Source organism: Ambystoma mexicanum, chromosome 2p (assembly GCF_040938575.1).
Source record: "Ambystoma mexicanum isolate Mex_15411 chromosome 2p, UKY_AmexF1_1, whole genome shotgun sequence".
NCBI classification, from domain to species: Eukaryota; Metazoa; Chordata; class Amphibia; order Caudata; family Ambystomatidae; genus Ambystoma; species Ambystoma mexicanum.
Genome location: NC_090923.1, coordinates 1,153,368,466 through 1,153,388,389, shown reverse-complemented (window position 1 = coordinate 1,153,388,389; position 19,924 = coordinate 1,153,368,466). Strand labels below are relative to the sequence as shown.

Sequence of the window (19,924 nt, the reverse complement as noted above, 5' to 3'; positions counted from 1 at the left end):
GATTCATCGCAGTACCCTCAGGCGACCACCCTTGCATGCCTACGGGCTCGTGCCTGACCCAAGTGGAGAGCAAGATCGCTCGGTACTGGTAGGCTTCGTCTTCCTCTTTAACATCATCTGCACTGTGCGCTCCGCCGGAATATGCCCCACTTCCCAGAGATGCATCAATGTCATAAAATGTATGACATTTACAACAAGAAAGGAGAAAGGCAACCTGGTCCCATTTGGTTTTGAACCCATGGGTCCTAGGGAAGAGAGGTACTTCCCTGAGGAGTTCTACAGGAGTGGTGACATGCTGTTCCAAAGAAAGAGACTCTGCTGCCCTTCATGATGGCGGTTGAAGCCCCAATTGTGGTAGAAACCGGCCTCTGTTGTCCCAGTGTACAGGGATCTGGCGAGGAAGCACCAAAATACACCTTTGAACCCACCTTTCCTCTCTGTCCACGCATCATCTAATAACCTTGTGGTACAGGTCGAAACTGCAAGCCTGAAGACCTCTACCTTTCCATCCTTTCCACCAGACAGGGAAAATCAAAAGACTGGACGGGTCGGCCAAGAAGGTGTTTACGTCAAGCACTCTAGCACTGTGAGCCGTGAATGCATCTTGTACCATGGGGAAGTTCTCCTTTGGCCTCCGTCTGTAGCCGGTGCGTCAGAGCATGTTCCAGAGGGTGAGTCCATAGGGCGAGATATGGGATGCTTTCTGTCCCTGGTCTCAGACGGCAAGGAGGCGGCACAGTAGATGCTGCAATTTGGCCTAGACACAACGGACTGCTTGGGCAGGTCTATGGCCACTAGCACTGTGGTCAGGCACCATTCATGTCTAAGGACGTCTGGGTGTGCAGTTGACATCCATTTGAGGCTGCTATATGTGCCCTTTGACGGACCAAACTTATTTGTAGCTAACGCTGACAACGCCCTCCTGAAAGCCCAGTCATCAAAGGTGACTGCCAAGTTCTTGGGACTCATGGTCCAGCAGCCCACCACACAATCTTCATCATGGCGCATCATGGCGCAGGGGTTTTCACCCCTTTCTTGTGTTTTCCCTAATGTGGGTTGCCCTGCTCTGGCCAAGAGTTGGGCATCCCCCACGTGTTTGTCACCCGTTGTTTGTGGTTCTTCTCATTCTTTTCCCAGGGCCTTGTACATTGGGTGTTTCCCCCTCCCAATGTACAAGGCCCTGGGAAAAGGGTGTTTCCCCCTCCCATTGATGCGGGGTATGCGCTATAAAGCGCCTATGCTCCAGCTAATCGTGCACTTCGCACGCTGCAAAAGTCAGTCAATTGAATTGTTGTTCCCTCCTCCCTGTCAGCCCACATTACTTTTCCCTCCCCTCAGCTTCAAACACACCCACTCTGACACTTCACTCACTTAACACACCACTATTTACAGACTGCCCCTCCTTGGGCCTGCATCCTACACAATAAAAAAGATGCGAACACAATAAGCTAAAATAACAAGTTAAAACAACATCCACTACTGTTCCCGAGCCCACTAATTATGCGGGGCTACTATGTATTTCTCTTTTCCTCCATTACACAATATAAGTGGTTCCACCTTCTCCCATCACTCGGGGAGGCTCCCTAACACTCCGTTTTACTTTCCATACAATTCTCCTTAAAAATTAACTAATAATAAAAACAACACAAACCACAACCACACCTCACCAATAACCTTGTACTCCACGTGCCCACAAACTCCCCCACTTTTTTCCATATCCACTTTCCCCACTTGTTACCACTTGCAAGAGTATACTCACATGCGTGTGTTCAGCCGAACTCTTACGTCGCAGGGTTCCAACACCACCTCGCACTCTCTCCGGAGCCCTGTCCCGCTCCAGAGAGCAGACAGGAATTCTGGAAAGGCGGCTCCTGTAAACCACTCGATATTACGCCTTTGGGGGACTGATCGCAAGTTGGCGCAGCCCCTCTGGAGAAGCAACCTGGAGACCCCTGCAGGCACGTCAGGGTCACAAAATGAAGGCATGCCCCTGTACGCTCACGCCAGAAAAAGTAGAACCCGCTAGGGAAAAAGGTCCAAGATACACTTGCAAAGGTAACAAGTGTTTATTTCCACAAACTAGAAAAAACATCAGCAAAGGACTCTTCTGCACGAGAACGCTCTGAGCTCTGGGAACATTTGCAGTGCCATATGACTACAAACAGTGTCACTCATGATGTCATACTTTTCAGTACAATTCTACCATCCCAATTGGATGGGCACTACACATATAGGGTCTGCTCCATATGGGATGGCGGGCCATTGGTCCATCTTCTTCTGTCCATCTCCATCCACGTGGGTGCTGCTGGTCTCGTCATCCGTGGTGAAGCTGGTCCAACAGTTAATTTGTTACTGTCATGTAATGCTATTTTATCAATGTTGCGAATATCTGACAGACATATCGATGAGCTGTAGGAAAGTTGAGGTTACACAAACTCACATGCTTCATTCATTCCAAGGCAGCTCAGCAACTCCCAAGGTCCTCCACCTTAGTTTTGGGCTATAATTTGGTTAACCTGCATCGCGGTGCACAAATCACATGACCCATTTATAAAGGTGCGATAGCCTTGCCTTCTGTTCTTAGTTATGTAGCGAGGGGTGTAAAAGTTTTATGGATTTGGATGATACCGTGGCATGTAGGGACAGGATAAAAGCATTGCAAAGCTGTATTTCTCATGCCGGGATCATTGGGGGCAGGTGCCTTACTATCTGCCTTGTAGGATGGTACTGCCAAGAGGCGCATTGCTCCCTTCTCATTACCTTGCCAGGCGCATTCTTCCCTGTGTGCAAAGTCCTGTAATTCTTTGGAACAATGGAGGATTTCATGGGCTATGTGAGACCTGGCCCAGGTGGGGATGTTGTTCGTGCTCATGCGAGGGACCTAATCATCATGCATCTAATACTATTTACCACGCTTGGGCCTTCATTTTAGGAAGGCTGCCATTTTTCTAAGATGGTGTTTGCATATGTGTTTGTTCTATAGCTTGGTTTATCCACTGCGCATGGACAGGTATTATTCCATTCTCTCCAAGTATACAGTCACTTTTGATTAACAATTGTATTCATTTGTTTCTTGCGATTGAGAGATCTCAGTAAACTGTTCAGTTTTCAGATCCTTATTTAATTTCTGTCGGTGATTGGTATATTCCTACCAACACGTGTTTCGACCTTTGAAAACGCAGGTCTTCATCAGGGCCAATATATCACCTCTTTTACATTACATTAATTCACAGTATTCAACATATGATGTTACACAATTCCAACATGAATTTTCAAATTCAATCAGGAAAATGTTTTGGATAATATAAATACTGCATAACAAGTGAATCAAGGATCGTTCCACAACAGCGGGATAAGGTTACATAATCAGGTGGTGACATGGAAGGAAGAAAGAAAAGAAATATTTTGTTTGTCTACACCAATTACTTGAATAGTTAATACCCATTCACTCAATATTCCATTCCTTTGCTCATTAACTCTGAGATCATAACAACAGGGTCCTGCGTGATTCATTGTTTATAAATGTATACCAAATTAATATGAGAGTTAAATATTTCCCATACAATCACATTGGTACAACCACCTTTGGTGAAATCATATCTGCAACATCCATGTTTCTTCCAGGCAATCCTCATTAACTCATATTCTCACTGCGTGGGCAATACACCTCGGGCGTGAACAGACAAGCCATAAATCCTGCTGATCTAGCATTGGAGAGGTATTGCCTTACCTTTCTCTTATAAATCTTGTAGACATTACTTTGGACAAGGTCCAAGGTCAATCAGATGATCTATGATGGAGAATGTGTATAGATGAAAAGATTGCCAAACAAAATTCCATGATTGACACACAACTGCAGGTTGCATTCCTTTTTCCTAACTGATTGTATTCTGCAAATCCGATGGGTTGTTTCCCTCTAGCTCCTTAACTTTGGTGCATTCTTGCTTTACCTAAAGAATCATGATATGAATTACCATGACTGTTTGCTGCACCCAAGTTATTGATTACCATTCTGGATCCTTAAGTGGATTACATATGTGGGATAACAATCCCTATACTTTGCCCTAATACCACTCTGTATCCTTACATGGATTATATGAAAGGGATCAGATTCCCCCTTGTTTGTCAAATGCTAAGGGCATTAAGAAAGAGTGTTCTCAAAAGCCTAACCAAGCCGCCTCTTCTCTTTATCGCGCTCCCAATAGCGCTGTCTGTATCACTGCAGTGGTCTGCTCCGCGCAACCGAGCCGGAGGAGACCATGTCCTTAAATATGGGCTTCTAAAAGCCGTGCATGTGTGATGTACACCTACCTTCCACACACGCGTTGGAGAGACACTGATCTCACTTAGGTCGGTTACCGACATATGCGCAAGGGGGGGAAACTACTGCCCTGCATGTGCAGAGCTCATTCTCGTGCGGGGACAGGAACACTACTCCGCGCAAGTATGTTAAATGAGAGTATCATTTCGCCTATACCTATAGCTTGATGATCAATGGCTTATAGAACTATCCCTCAATAAATTCTTGAAATCCTACTTGAGTTGTAAAAATTATACTAGTTATGACCGAGAGACACTTGTCTCTCTATGTTTCAATTACATAGAACCCATTTAATCCTGGGGCTAAATAGTTGGGCTGTATTTATTCAATCAAATTTTGATTGATGCCACGTTCAGATTGTTACCTACAACTTGTGCAGATAGTCCTGTAACTTGAATAAGGCATTTGCTTACACCCTCTATTAATATTAGTTTTGTGTAATTGGAGATGGAACTCTCCAATAGTTGAGACAATATTGAATCAGCCCTCTATGCGTGCTCACTTGGTTAGTGGGCTATACAAATTGTTTTCCAGTCATTAGTGCAATATGTTGCAGGTTGATCTCCACAATAATCTCAAATGGCATCAAATGAAGTAGTATTATAGCGTGTCAGATAGTAGACGCACACTTCTGCCAATGCACATACAATATTTTTTCTAAATGTAAAGTATTCTCAATCCAGCCAGTAGATAACAATATTTTGCAAGAAATTTGAATATATAACTAACATCCAGAGCAAAAGTAGATCTGTTCTGAGGGCAAACTTGAAGGTATGGTTGCCAATTTATTGTCAACCTGCTGGGAGTATCGGTCCCAGTATACTGGGGATGGAATTGGAAGCATTTGTGTACTATTTGCAGCTCTACTTATCTGTCCTATGTATCAGATCCTCTCTTCATTGGTGAGACAAAATGTGTATTGGGCCATTCTAACTTCTCCTTTTCATAATTCTCTGTCTCTAACTCCAGATCGAGACAGAGACCACGAAGAAGACACTGAGTAACTTGGAGAAGATTCTGAGTGATTACCGGGCTATCAAGCAAGAGAATGCATCCCTCCTGAGTCGGGCAAAGGAGTCCTGAGAGCTTGCTCTTTGCTGTGTCCTTTCATGCTTAATGTGGCCAAACTGTCAGGGATGGGCTAAACTGGAGAGATAGTACTGCCGTCTGCGAAGAGATGCCCGTGCAACCAATATATAATCTGAGCCGTCCATACTGTGCCTCCCTGTCCAGATTGCACTTTGCAGGGAACTGCCTTAGCTGGGTATGGACTGGGGCGTTGATCAAATTTTAAGCAACAGCTTAATTACATGCTGCTGCCTTTGCCTGACTGCCTTTTTACGTTCCTGGGAAGTTCCTGGGAGAAAATCTGTTATCTGGGTGTGATCTTGCCTTGCTTCCCTATATTTCTGCATTTTCAATTCTTTAATGAAACTTTTGAAAATCTGTTCCTGCGCTGGAATTCATCACACATGGGGAGAGTCATTCCACATCGAGGAGAACACATCAACCCTGCAAGCAGCAGAGCATGCAGTTTTGCAATGGCCAGTGTCTTCTGCTCTGCTGGTACAAGAGCTTAGGCAATCCACAGAAGGTGTTAACTGTTTAAGGAGGGAGGCCCATGTTAGCCAATGTAACACATTGTTTGGCTGCTTTCTGACCCATTTGAAGGGGGCTTCAGTGTCACATAGTCTGTCTCACAAATAGGCGCAGTAACTCCTTCACACAGTTGCAGTGCCCTCCACTTCTGTACACTTCTACATGCTCCCAGAGTGATTGTTGCTGCTTCCTTTCTGGCACTAGGTGGAGCTTAAAATAGCTGCACACATTGCATTATTACAGGAGTAATGCAAAAATAAATCCACACCTGTCATAATGTGTCTTGCCTGTCTTTGTAAGCTCTCTACCCTGCCCTGATTCTAAGTATGCTATTTTCCATAGTGTGAATCCTTTTCACATTCATGTTCTACATGTATATTTGCCACTATGAGATTTTAACATTGTAATATTATTTCTCCAGCATGGGGTCTGGCATGGATTCACATGCTCATGAATATTCCCCGTCGTCAGGCCGGGAATCCTCAGTAAAGAAAAAATCAGTATCAGTTTCGTTTCTGATCTGTCTTTCTTAGTAGTAACCAATAACTGGTCTCTGGGTCATACTGCCCCCAGCCAATGACTGCCCTCTCCCTAAGCCCCGCCTCTGGCAGCCATCCTCATATTTTTACTGCACGCTCAAGTGTTGGGAGTCCTCGTGTTTAGCTCTCGGGCTTTTGCTGCATTTTTGCGCTTTTTCAAAGAGATTTTCTCATTTTTCGGTCAAATAGAGCCTCAAGCTCCACCGTTTCTACATCCGATCAACGGGGACCCGTTTCGGATTTTCTACACCCCTCAAGGGTGAAGTTTTCGTCAAGTTACGCTTCTTGGAGGAGTCCAGAAGTTTCTGCGGCCTACCCGGTCATGGCCCAGGAGAAAGGAAGCTCGACGCCTGGAAAGCTGTTCAGGGTTGCCCTGGATGCCAGCTGCAGAATGTGTTCAAGGAGGACGAGCACTCGAAATGTCTCTACTGCCTTCATGAGGATAAAACGCACGTGGAGAAGGACTGTGCGTTTTGCGGGAACATGTTGGAACGGACCATCAGGGACCGACACCTTTGTCTCTCCAACTGGCTGGAAGGAAAGAGCCCGTCAGGTGAGGAGAAGAAGAAGTCTGAGCGGTCTCCTAAGTCCTGGGAAGGCGCCCCGGCGACGGGGGCCCAACAGAAGGCAAAGCACTGCGTGTCCACAGGCACCGGGAGCGCCGAATGGTCGGGCTCCTCGGCTGCCAGGCAGGGCGCATCCTCTCCAGTGCCATCAACCACGAGCCAACACTCCGGCTCAGGGAAGAGGAAGGCCGAGAACCTGGCGAAGCTTCTGGAGAGGCCCCGGTCGACCTCAAAGGATCCAGCCGAGGGGGACCGAGGCGGTGACCCTCCTCCCAAGGTGAAGGCCACAGGCCCGCAGAAGGTGGTGAACGTCTTGATTCACCCGGCCAAGGCCTCTATCGAGGAAGTCGCGGCGGACCTGGCACAGCCTGAGGAGGCTACACCAGGGGAGGCGACCTTGGGGCCCAGAGTTTCCCTGCCACCGCGGAGGGAAGCCTCTTTCAGGCCCATCGAGAAGACCCCCGTGAAGACCCTGGCAGAAAAAGAGGGGGGGGGGCCGGTGGCCATTGTGGACACGGACACTGGTTGAAGTCTTGGAGGGCCTTGACGGTCCCACGGGAGGGTCCCGACGAAGGGGACGAAGAGAGCGACAGCGGCGCCGGCGAGGTTCCTAGTCAACAGTCGCGCCCGTCGCTTCCGGAGCCGCAGGACAACTCGGCGGCCATTTTGTTGGCAATACAATCCTTATGTTCGGAGATAAGGACGAGATTGCCCCTACCACCGACGGAGGAGCCGAAACCAGGCCCGACGGAGGAGCCAGAGCCAGGCCCGTTGGGAAGTCCCCCAAACAAGAGAAGACGGACCCATCCAGCCCTGCCTTTTCAGCCTTCGCGGCCTGCTCAGCCTTTGCCCACGTCCCCCGTACCTGGGGATGACACGGGAACGGACACGGCCACGACGGGTACAGATGACGATGGCGGCGACGATGGGGCGGAGCTCCTATCGCCTTCAGCCTGGGCCTCCCCGCCCAACGAGATTGGGCTTTCCACGCTATGATCGCCAGGGCATCTGAGCTTTTTCAGCTCTGCCCCGAAGAGAAGGAAGGTTTCCTTTACCAACGGCGCAAGGCCAAGAGGAAGACAGTCCTCGCCGTGCCTCTGCTGGATGACATCTGCGACGAGGGTCTCACCCTTCTCAAGAACCCGTCTACGACGCCTGCCAAGAGGGATCGGTACGAGAAGAAGTACCGGGTCCCCGACGCGGCCCCTTTGTGCCTTAGTGTGCAACCGACCCCTGACTCGGTCGTCTCAGCGGTGGCCAAGAAGAAAGCGGGGGGGGGGCATCGGCCTCAACGTCAACTTCCCCGCCGGACGGCGAAGGAAAGAAGCTGGATACAATGGGACAGCGAGTTATCTCTTCGGCAGCAACAACGATTAAGGTGGCCAACGCCCTCGCGATCGTGGCCCGCTACGACAGGGAGTTATGGTACAAGATCGCCCCCCCTGTTGGACTTCCTACCAGACAAGAGGGCTGAGGCCCTGGAGATCTTGCAGGAAGGCGAGGTGGCGTCGTACCACGCCATAACGGTGGCAACGGACATTGCCGACACTGGTTTCCGCCAGCTAGGCAACAGCGTTTGCCTCAGACGACGAGGGTGGTTCAAGGCGACAGATTTCCACCAGGACGTACAAGCCAAGGTTTTGGACATGCCGGTCGATGGGAACAACCTGTTTGGGAAAACAGTGGATGAGTCTCTCCAAGCCATCAAGGCGGACACGGAGACAGCTAAGGCCCTAGGAGTTCTCCAGCAACAAAGGCCGTCCTTTCGGGGCCCCGGAGGCAAGCAGCGTGCCTCCAAGGGATTCGGCGGTGGCTCCTCTACATACCGCCAAGCGGGCCGCTCCTCGTCGCAGGAAGCCTATAGAGGACGAGGGAAGTCGGGTGGATCCCGCCGTCGTCGCCAGGGAGGCTAAGGCGGCAAGGCGTCCTCCAAGCAAGATTGAACCGACCGTGGCGTCGGGCCCCCACCGAAGCACCCCGGTGGGAGGCCGGCTGGCGAAGTTCGTCAGCGTGTGGGAGTCCATCTCCACCGACCGTTGGGTGCTGGATGCCCTGGCCCAGGGGCACGCCCTCTAATTTCTAAAAAAGTGCCCCCGCATTCCTCCCGTGGCCAGGAAAGAAAACCACGTCCCTCAACTGCTGTTGGAGGTAAGGGCGATGCTCAAGAAAGGTGCCATCGAGCTCGTCTCAAAGAGGCTCCGGGGCGCCGGAGTATACTCAAGGTACTTCCTCGTGAAAAAGAAGACAGGAGGGTGGCGACCCATCCTAGACCTGCGACGACTGAACAAGTACATCAAGGCACAGAAGTTCTGGATGGTCACCCTCCAGCATGTGCTGGGGCAGCTGGAGGAGGGCGATTTCCTGTCATTGTTGGATTTGGAGGATGCATACTTTCACATTCCCATTCTAAAAGGGCACCGGAAGTTCCTCAGGTTCGTGGTCCAAGGGTGGCACTACCAGTTCACGGCCCTCCCGTTCGGATTGAAGTTGGCACCCAGGGTTTTCACCAAGTGCCTTGTTCCAGTGGTGGTGCGGCTGCGCCTGCAGGGGATCCACGTCTACCCCTACCTGGACGATTGGCTCATCCGCGCAAGGACAAGGGAGCTCGCCGTAGAACACACAACGAAGACCGTCCTGCTGCTCACGGACCTGGGGTTCTCCATCAACTTCCCCAAGTCCCACCTGGTCCCCTCTCAAGTCGCACTGTTTCTGGGAGCCAAGCTCGACACAGTGGCACGTCTGGCCTCGCCGTCGGAGGAAAGCACAAAGGCCGTCCTAGGCAAGGTGCAGCGTCTGCTGGCCACGGACGTGGCCAGAGTGAGGTCCATCAAGTCCCTCCTTGGGATGATGTCCTCTTGCATTTATCTCGAGCGCCTGTGCAGGCTTCGGATGCGCCCTCTACAGGAGTTCCTCGACGCCCGCTGGATTCAAGCGACGGGCAGCTTCGAGCACAGGATCCCTCTCATCTCCCGTCCCTCAAGAGCAAGGTGGTGAGGATCTTCATCGACAACACCACCACGATGTTCTACATCCGGCCCTATCCAAGGAAACCCAGGACCTGTGGCATTGGGCCGTTGCTCAAGGGATGTTTCTGGTGCCGTTTCATCTGGCAGGGATAAAAAACACCATCGCCGACTCACTCAGCAGAGAGCTGCGCTCGTGCCACGAGTGGGAACTACGCCAGGATCAAGTGGATCGACCTGTTCGCGACGGCGACAAACTCCAAGTGCCAGAGGTTTGCCAGCAGGTTTCCCCAACCGAGGAGCATGGGCAATGCTTTCTCGTTCCCCTGGGACGGCCTGTTCCTATATGCGTTTCCTCTGTTGCCGTTGCTGCTCCGACTCATCAACCAGCTCAAGATGTCCCTGTGCAGAATGATCCTCATCGCACCGGTGTGGCCGAGACAGATCTGGTTCCCGGACCTTCTGGACTTGTCAGCGTCCCCACCAGTCAAGCTGTCGACGGACGCAGATCTTCTCTCCAGAGAAGGAGGCACAATTCTTCATCACGACCCGGAGTCGCTGAACTTGCAGGCCTGGCTCCTGCGGCACTAGAGTTTGGAGGATACGATATCCCGGCCGACTGCAGAGAGGTTCTTGCGAAGGCCAGGGCGTCCTCAACTCTCAAGTGCTACGGACATAAGTGGAAGAGGTTCTCTATCTGGTGCCGTGCACAGAAGATTAACCCTCTGCAGATTACGGCCCCTCAAGTATTGCCGTACCTTCTGTCGCTAGCCAAATCTGGACTGTCTCATACTTCAATCAAGATACACCTGGCAGCGATTTCCCGATGCACCAGGACTGCAGGGCGGTCATCCCTGTGGTCTCATCGCCTGGTTAACGAATTTATGAAAGGACTGTTTCGATCATTCACGCCGGTGAAGGCACCAGCCCCGGCGTGGGAGCTCAACGTGGTGCTGACCAGGCTCATGGGTCCTCCATTCGAGCCGTTGCATTCGGCCCTTTTGAAGTTTGTCGTGGAAAACAGCGTTCCTTGTGGCCATCACCTCCGCACGACGTGTGGGAGAGATCCAGGCGCTATCCTGCAAGCCTCCATGCCTGACCTTTCACGATACGAGGGTAGTGCTGAGGATGCACCCCTCCTTCATGCCCTAGGTGCTGTCGGACTTCCATCTCAATGAGCCCTAGGTGTTACCAGTCTTTTTCCCGTCGCCTTCGTCGCCGGCCGAGAGGTCTTTGCACTCGCTGGATGTAGCTAGAGCGCTGAAGTTCTACGTGGACCGAACGAAGAGTTTTCGGAGGACATCACAGCTGTTTGTGAACTTTGGACCCGTGAACCAAGGGAAGGCTCTCTCGAAGGCTTCCATTTCCAGATGGCTGTCCGCTGCATCATGCACTGTTAAACGTTGGCGAGCCGACCGTTGTCCGGCCGCCCGAGAGCCCATTCGACCAGAGCGGTCGCTGCTACCACGGCGTTCCTGTCTGGTGTGCCCCTGCTGGACATCTGCAGGGCTGCTACGTGGAGGTCGACGCACACCTTCACGAGATTCTACTGCGTCGACCGGGATTCCAGGGAGCAGTCCAGGGTCGGCCAAGCAGTGCTGCGCAACCTGTTCGCTTAAGGTGAGCCTGGGGAGGAGGTAAGAAATGCTTAATGTTGAGTTTTGATGTAATGCTTAATATTGAGCCTTTGCCACCTCCCGTGGTTGTGCATGTGTGTACTGCTATGTATTCTTATATTCATGAGCATGTGAATCCATGCCAGACCCCATGCTGGAGAAGGAACAAGTTACTTACCTTTAACTGTTGTTCTCCAGCATGGGTCTGGCATGGATTCACATGCAAACCCTTTTCCTACCCCTCTGCGGCTCTTCACTTGGTCATACTGCCACTTTACGTGCTACCAAATCTGAGGATGGCTGCCAGAGGCGGGGCTTAGGGAGAGGGCAGTCATTGGCTGGGGGCAGTATGACCCAGAGACCAGTGATTGATTACAGACAGATCAGAAACGAAACTGATACTGATTTTTTCTTTACCGAGGATTCCCGGCCTGACAACGGGGAATATTCTTGAGCATGTGAATCAATGCCAGACCCATGCTGGAGAACAACAGTTACAGGTAAGTAACTTGTTTATTTAACATCATGTGAATCTAAAACATATTCCCATGGTAGAAAGCTGTTTTACCTGTAGGTAACGTCCTTTATCTTAATTGTGCTCTCTAAGGAATTTCTGTATGGTTGACGCATTAGCAAAGGTGGGGTGACAACATGCATTGCAACTAAAGTGTATGAGAATTTCAGTAGTGCAGAAGACTCTGTTTAGTTCGGTTAACCAAATTTCTAGAGCATGCCATCCCCATTCCTCACAGATAAGATACTAAGGATTGAGGAAACTACCAATGTAACCTAATGTAAAGTTGTCTTCTATAGTGCTCAGCTCAATATTTTTGGCAGGCATATAGCTCTGCGAAAAAGAGTAGGGGGCAAATACGGGGCTAGAGACAGATGTGGGTGTGAAATGTGCTGTTTTGGTGTGCAGGCCTGACGTTCCACATTCCTGTGTGCCTACATGATTCTATGTGGCAGTCACAATTGAGTATATGCCTTATCAAGAGAGGGAGAAACCTAGTATCTATGAAATTACTTTGCAGGGACAAAAAGGAGAGTTGCTTGCTAGTGGAGGGGATGAGGGAGGGCGGAGATGTAATGGGGCCTAAGCTGTAATGGGCCATACAGTGGGTTTGGAGGAGCTCCACCAAAGGTAATGTGTTGGGGGTGGTCCTATCATGCATTACATTTCTGTGAGTGAGGGGGATCCATATGAGTAGCTAAAGGTGCTGTTAAGTTGATGGGTGAATGGATCAGTTGGAGAAGGACCCTTTAGTAGTACTGGTCTCGGCATTTAAGGCTTGTGTGAATCTTTAGAGTTCCAGGCTTCCATTGGGATATAATCTGTCGTCCTATCACGTTACTATCCATTGGGATAAGGTCTTCCAGGGTTAAAAATTGTGCATGGGCTGGGCGCTATTGAGATCCTGCTTATAGCCAATGGGAGCCTGGTTAACTTGAAACCAAGAGGGACCAGGAGCTACTTCTGACTCCCCAGGCAAGTGGTGCCATTCAAAAATAGCTATGTAATATTAACTTTGTAGGTTTGGTTAATTATGTGTATAAAAGAGAATAAAGACACACTTAACAGACATTTAAAGCATATTGGATAATATATAAATGGACAAAAAGTTCGAGTTTGCATCTTACATAAAAGTTACATTTGCTCTGTACTAGCTCCTGGTTCCCCCAGCGAAGCTCCTGCTTAACGGATGATGCCTGATATCCAGAAGCTGCATTTGGCTCCTGGTCAACAAATCCTAATTTCGACTGTTGTTTTGGTTCCATTATTATCTGACTGTGGTCTGGTGATGTAAGTGTTATGTGGAGTACATTTGGGGAGACTGACCCGACTTAGTCCGATCTCCATTTGTCTTTGATTCAGAACAGTGCTCCTATTTTTTGTTATTTTTTTTTCAAAATTTGCTTTGATCTAAATTCACACAAGTTGCAGATTTGTATACCTTTCATGGGACTGAGAAATCTATGCAGCGATGGAACAAACCATTAGCTTAAAAGGTCCTACAGACTTCATCAGACGCTGCAGAGTAAAATGATTTGTAAAAGAAAGCTACAGCACAGATCATTCTCAAAATGAAAAAAGGAGCATTTCATTGGCTGGAGGAACAGACTGAATGGAATGTGGGCCTGCAATTGCTTTCTTATGTACAAGGGCACTGGAAGTAGGCAACACACGGGGTTGAAAACAGTACATGTTCTGAGTTGTATTTAACAGAAAAAGGAGAAAAACAGATTATTTTCACATGTAACCATTCATTTAGGTGCAATCAGTCTTATGGTGCGCCCTGCTAGTTTCCTAAAATTACTGATGTTATTTTAAAAGGCGTATTCAAGTTAGAGGTTTGAAAACACATAATTGGCAAACTGGGTAATTTTGTATTTTAATCACAGAATCTAGAAAAGTGTTCTGCAGCCTCGAAGTAGCATCCGGGTGTAGCAGCTAATGCTTCCTGGCTGGTATACAGTTTGACACTACAAAGATGTGTTATAATGTTTAACTGATGCAGTCTCCAGTGTCACCTCACTACGCCTGAAGCTTCACAGTGGTTTCCTGGCTTGCATACATTGTGGCAAATGGAGAAAAGAAAATGGTACCCATTTTTGGATGGTGCATTGTCACTGTTACCTCAGCCTGTCTCGTGCTGGGTAATGGGTGCCAAACATTTGAGCTTGGAGGCCCAGGATTTCCCTTGTGACTGTCCTGTGCCCCTCGGGCATCAGGCCTGAACAGTAGTGTCTGGTAGCTCTTGGTGAGAAATGGTGCTGGAGAGGAGTCTTCTAACTCTGTTAATATGATTGCTCATGTGATGATTGATGCAATTCTTTTTATCAAAACAGTTAATTGGTGCATTACAGGTTATTCAGAAGCTACATATCAGCCAATAGATTATTTCATATTAGCAAAAGAGGATCCTCACTCTGGAAGTCAATCCCTCTACCTACCAGTATTTTCCTCTTTCCCTACACCCCTTCTAATAGAGCTTTACCTAGTGCGACTCAACAGTCAGATCATAAAAATGAAATGTGTATCCATTTCAGGGTTATGAACTTCAGGTTTTTGTGCTTACTGGCATAGTCTGTGAATGGCAAGCAGATGTTTAAAAATGTAGCTGACTGATGGCTCATGGTAGCTTTCAATGTGCCCATAGCAAGAGCATCCCATGTATTTATCCACTGTTTTGTGACCATGGCACCTTTTGGCATACTTCCAGTCAGGCTAGAGTAAGCCTAGCTAAGTTTAATATCTGTGTAATGAAGTAGGAATTGCTGACTGGCATTTGATAACAAGCGTTTTCATCATTGTCTCCTAATATTACCACCAGGGTTTTCCAAGGACATTTGGACCATGGATATGTCCTTTATCTTAGATGGAATTTTCCTCCCATATGTTTGTGCCTGGGTCCATGTCCACTACATGTCAGCCATAGTTCCTACCTCCCCACAATTATAACAAAATAAGTGAGAAACATTGGGAAACATTTTATTTAGAATTTCTAAATTAAAATTCCAAAGGAAAGACATTTCCTAGCAGGATTATTTTCTTGTAGTGGAAATTGACGACTCGCTGGTCCTCCTCCAAATGTGTCACCTAAATTAATTTCCAGGTGTGGTCACATTTCTCCCTCCCAATGTGTCATTTAACCCATTGAAGTGCCATGGCCAAAAGGGTTAAACCTCTGCTAAAGATCTTCTATCTGTCTATGACAGGCCCCATTATTCAGAGCAAACTGCATCCCGGTGCATTTGAGTGCCATCTACTGTGTTTGCTCTATTTGCAGTCAAATGTCTCATATGTATATAAGAGCACATCTCTGTTTCTAGACGGTCACATTTTATCTTTGCGTTTGTCAAATGTTGGTGGGAAGCCTCCTTCATAGAGCTGATCCAGCCACTGTTTACTTCACCAATGCTATACTTAGGAATTATACTCCATGCAGTGATGGCTGAATAAGTACTGAAAGAAAAAAGAGCTAGAGCCTGGTTACAGGACTCCAAAGACCAAGAGTAAATTAAATATAATTATCATGAGAATATGTAAGAATTTGCCAAATGTTGGGCCCTGAAGAAATACTAGGGGCAAAACATATGTTGTCATGGCATGCTTATATAATGGAAATGTCTATTAACTAAAACTGAAAATATGATTTGCCTGATTTTCTGTTAATTACTTTCCAATCAGCATATGCATTCATATCTGTTTTCTATTATTTAGCATGAGTAATCCATATATCCAGCATAATTGAATTTCTGTGTGCAGGTGGTTAATGTTAAGGGAGGAGGCCGAGTGAGAGACGCACATGACTGCAGCAGAAGCTGGGGTTTACAGGTGTTTATTTTATAAGTAACAAGGTAAAACACAAACCTCAAATAAGGAAATGGAAATGTCTCAGCACCAATCAATCGAAGTCTCTCTCACTGTGGTGCCAAGACATCTCCTCCCAACGTGGTGGCAAAGCAAAGGGGCTAACTAGATGCAGGCTTTCCTGGATTCTGTACCAATGACTGTCTAACACCTAGTCTCCTCCACTTGTCCAGACCATAGTCTGTTACCTGGAGTCCCTTGTTGAGGTGAAGATGCATTGCCTCCAGCAGTTGTAGGTACAACGCAAGTTTCCGTTGGATTTGGAGTCAGGAGTTCCCACTACCAGCCTCTAGTTCACAGCTCCATCTCCAATGACCAGGTAGCCCCTAAACCGCCTTTCTTCTTTTTCTCTACTACTACTCTGTTCTCCCTGCCTGGTTCTCGTTCCTCCTCCTGCCTTCTAGTACAGCCTTGTGCCAACCCATCCTCCTTTTTCTTTCCTGCTCTTCTGGCTCTTATAACCTCCTCCCTGGGTTCACCACCTAGTCCTCTTGATGTTACCACCGGCTCCAGACTCTTGCTATCTCCTTCTCATATAACCACCTTCTCCAGGTCTTTACCACTTTTTCCTGTTGTTACTACCTCCTTCAGACACCTGGCACCTCCTACTAATATGATCACTTTCTCCAGATCTTCTGTACCTTCTCTAGTTCTCATGCCACCTCTTGCTTGTTCCTTCTCCCTTTCTTGCCTCCACCAGCCTCCACTTATCGACAGTCATATCTACTCCAACAACCCACAGTTAGCACATTCATGTTGTGGTTCCTCCACCCCTTGTGTGGGCCTTCTGCAGAGGATCTGCACCTGTGAGTGGTAGTTGAGTAAGGGCTGGGATTGGCCATCTTCCCTGAGCACACCGAGACCCGCTTTGGGCTTGGTGGATTGAACAAGGCCTATATCTGACCCTTTCTACTAGCTTGGATTTGAGATTGCCTCCTGTGACCTTCCCTGAGATTGCCTCTACTTACTTGTGATGCATTAATTGTTCTAAATATAGACTAAATCCATGGTTTAAGCTTGCTTAATTCACTGAAATGCTTTTGTTATTGAGCGAGTGGGGAGAGTGATACAGTGTTCCCACCTGTAAAGTTGTGCTCTGTTTGTTTCTCTGTGTGTGGGAAGTTGTGGGCTTGAAATGTTTGTGGAGCCCAGGTGTGTTTCAGGGGTCCTGCAGATCGATAAATCAATTCCTAACACATGTCGGGTGAGACTGTAGCAGTTGCAATGGACACGCTACAGAGTTAAGGGAAGGCATTATTTTCATTATTGGAGATTTCGGTGTGGTTAATGCAAAGTTTAGACTAATTCCATTCGGAAAGGGGTATTATAACATTTAATAGATTGCATTCTCAACAGATTCCTCATCTTGATAGATCATTCTCTCAGGAACAACTGCTCGGAAAGTTTTGATAGGGGTGCATAGTGCGACTTGACATTGTCTCCTTGATTTCTCCATCCTCGATGGTGCTACTTCTAGACGACAGACGTGACGATGATGATCGTACATAAAGCATGCAGTACAGCCCCATAACTCGGTTCCTTTTTTTCTGCACATTCAGCACACTACGTTAACATGGCTCAAATCAATTTTTCAGTGTCCGTGTGTTCAGGCCCAAGCCTTTAGGTTTCAGGTGCTGCCGGCACTGTAGCTCTAAAAAGTCCATCACAGACCCAACTAGCATATGCATGTAGTGTTTGGGATGTAGCATGATATGGAACAGTGTGGCTCCTATGGGCCCATGAACTGGTCAGCCACTAAATCCTCTGGAGTCGTTACTAAGGGGCCCACCCCTGAGAAAAAAGACTGCAGGGAATGGAGGCAGTATAGGAGATCAAAGAAAAGATTGCACTGCCATAGTGAGTGTCATAATTTCTCATCCTCCCACAAGAACAAGCAGCAGTGCAAGCATTGGCGTGATTCAGACTCTTCGGAGATGATGGGTAATTCTTAATCTTCCAATGGAGTACCTAGAGAGCAGTGGGAGGAGTTTAAGGAGAAAATGCTGCAGCTATTTGAGAAAGCCGCAGAAGACACGTCTTAGTCCTTGGTGCGGCCAGCGGGTCTGATGTCGACTGCCCGGAGTCTCCAGCCTAAGGTGTCGAAAAAAGGTCCCACACCCTTGAGCTTGACATCTGCCAAACCAATGAAAGCTTCAGTGTGAATATCACACACAGCCGAGGTGCCAGGCGCACATGCAAGGATTTCGCAGTCGTCGACCTCTCTGAAACAAGACTGGGGCTACGCAACTGAGTCCAGGTCAGACTTCTTGTAGCCCATGCGGACTATATTTGATGAAGAAAGGGACCTCATCCACTTTGGGATGAGCCTCTGGCAGGTGCAGGGCTTGAACACATACTGAACATCATCTGACCAAGTTGAGCTCATGGATCTGGCTGCAGATCTGCACAACGCAAGTGGGCTGGATACGTTCACATATGTCTACTTTGCCATACACCTGAAGGCCCAATATTGGAAGGGTGGTCGAAAAGATGGTTGTTGCCCAGCCAGGTCATTACAGCAGTACAAGTTCACAGATTTCTTGGACAGGGGGCCACAGTCAGAGAGGGTCCAGCCCTTTAACGCAGCAATGGCAGATCCAATCACAACGCTATGGCTCCATCCTTGCTCGACATTGTGGTTGACAGTGACCTCAACAAAAAATATAAGCTGGCTAGAGGCGATCTACATTTTCTTTCTGTTCACCCGACCCCCGAAGAATTGGTGGTCTAAGCCACAACTGTCAACTCAAGGGCCTTCGACGTCGACTCTACCAACAGAAAGGGAGTTGGAAAAAACAGACCCCCTTGCGAACGTTTTTGCATCCAGGAGCATGGCGCTGAAGGCTGTCTGTCTTTTGCACTTTTGCCATGTACTCTGATATTCTCTGGAAGGTGATTTTAGAGGCAGCCGCCCACCTACCAGAAGGGATAGTGCAAGGCAGCTTTCTCGACATCATAAAGGACGCTAAGGAGTCAAGCCCTCCAGGCCGGCCTTGATGCAACCGATTGTGTCATGAAGTCGATGGGGACGGCTATGGCACTACTAAGGGCATCGGACCTTCTAGGAGCAGGCTTCATGCCAAAAGTCCAATCTAAGCTTCTCTTATGAACGAGAGCATCTCTTCATGCTGAAGGACGATAAATCCCTGGAGAGGTTCAAGTCGCTAGAATTGGCAGTCCAGCAACCCTCTAAGCAATCCTTCTTCAGCTCGAGGGGCAAGGGTATAGATGTTACACCTTTGTGAGAAGGGCACGGACAAGCCAGGGCAGAGAAGGTTCTCATGCCCAGTGGTAGAGGGGAAGCGAAAGGCCAGTCTTCGACCTCGAAGTTGGTGGCACCTGCGTCGTCGAAGCCACTTTCAGTTCTCCCCACATGTTTCTCCGGTTGGAGGAAGAGTGTCTGGGTACTTCGGCAGGTTGAAGGAGGTTACTTCCAACACCCTGGTCCTCTAGTTGGTGAACTAGGCTACTGTCTACTTATCCACAGAAAGCCCCCAGACAGACCACCGCCTCCACCTCGGCAGCCTGAGTCCGAACTCCAAGGAGACTTAAAATCATTGTTCATGAAAGGAGCCGTATGGGAGGTGCCTGCCAGGGCGAGAGGTAATGGCTGCTACTCATGCTACAAGCCTGGTGCCCAAAAAGGGGCAATAAATAACTTGGCTACCTTATCGTTGTTCTAGAGATTTTCTCCATTCCAATTGTGGCTCAATTCTTGAAGGGCCTGTCTTGTAAATAAGTTTCCTCCAACATCTTTTGTTGTCCTGGCTTGGGACCTTAATGTAGTTCTCTGCTTTTGAATGGTGGCTTAAATACAGCTTTTGTGGTGGTCATCATATCAGCTACCTAGCTGACATGATGGCCACCAAAAAGGCACTTTAGCATGAAGTAGCCTAATGAGCCTGAGTCAGTGAACTCCCAGCACACTTGTGCAAGCCGCCTTAC

At 48.4% G+C, this 19,924-nt stretch overlaps 1 protein-coding gene across 3 annotated transcripts in view; it reads left to right on the top strand.

Moving 5' to 3' along the window:
* Positions 1 to 6,197, top strand: part of CCDC22 (coiled-coil domain containing 22) — a 942,388-nt gene extending 936,191 nt beyond the window's left edge. For all 3 annotated transcript variants that reach the window (XM_069645264.1, XM_069645266.1, XM_069645265.1), the window contains one exon: positions 5,291 to 6,197. In XM_069645264.1, coding sequence (XP_069501365.1) covers positions 5,291 to 5,404 — 114 coding nt within the window. In that variant the 3' untranslated portion in view covers positions 5,405 to 6,197. The remainder of the gene's footprint in view (positions 1 to 5,290) is intronic.
* Positions 6,198 to 19,924: the final 13,727 nt, after the last annotated feature.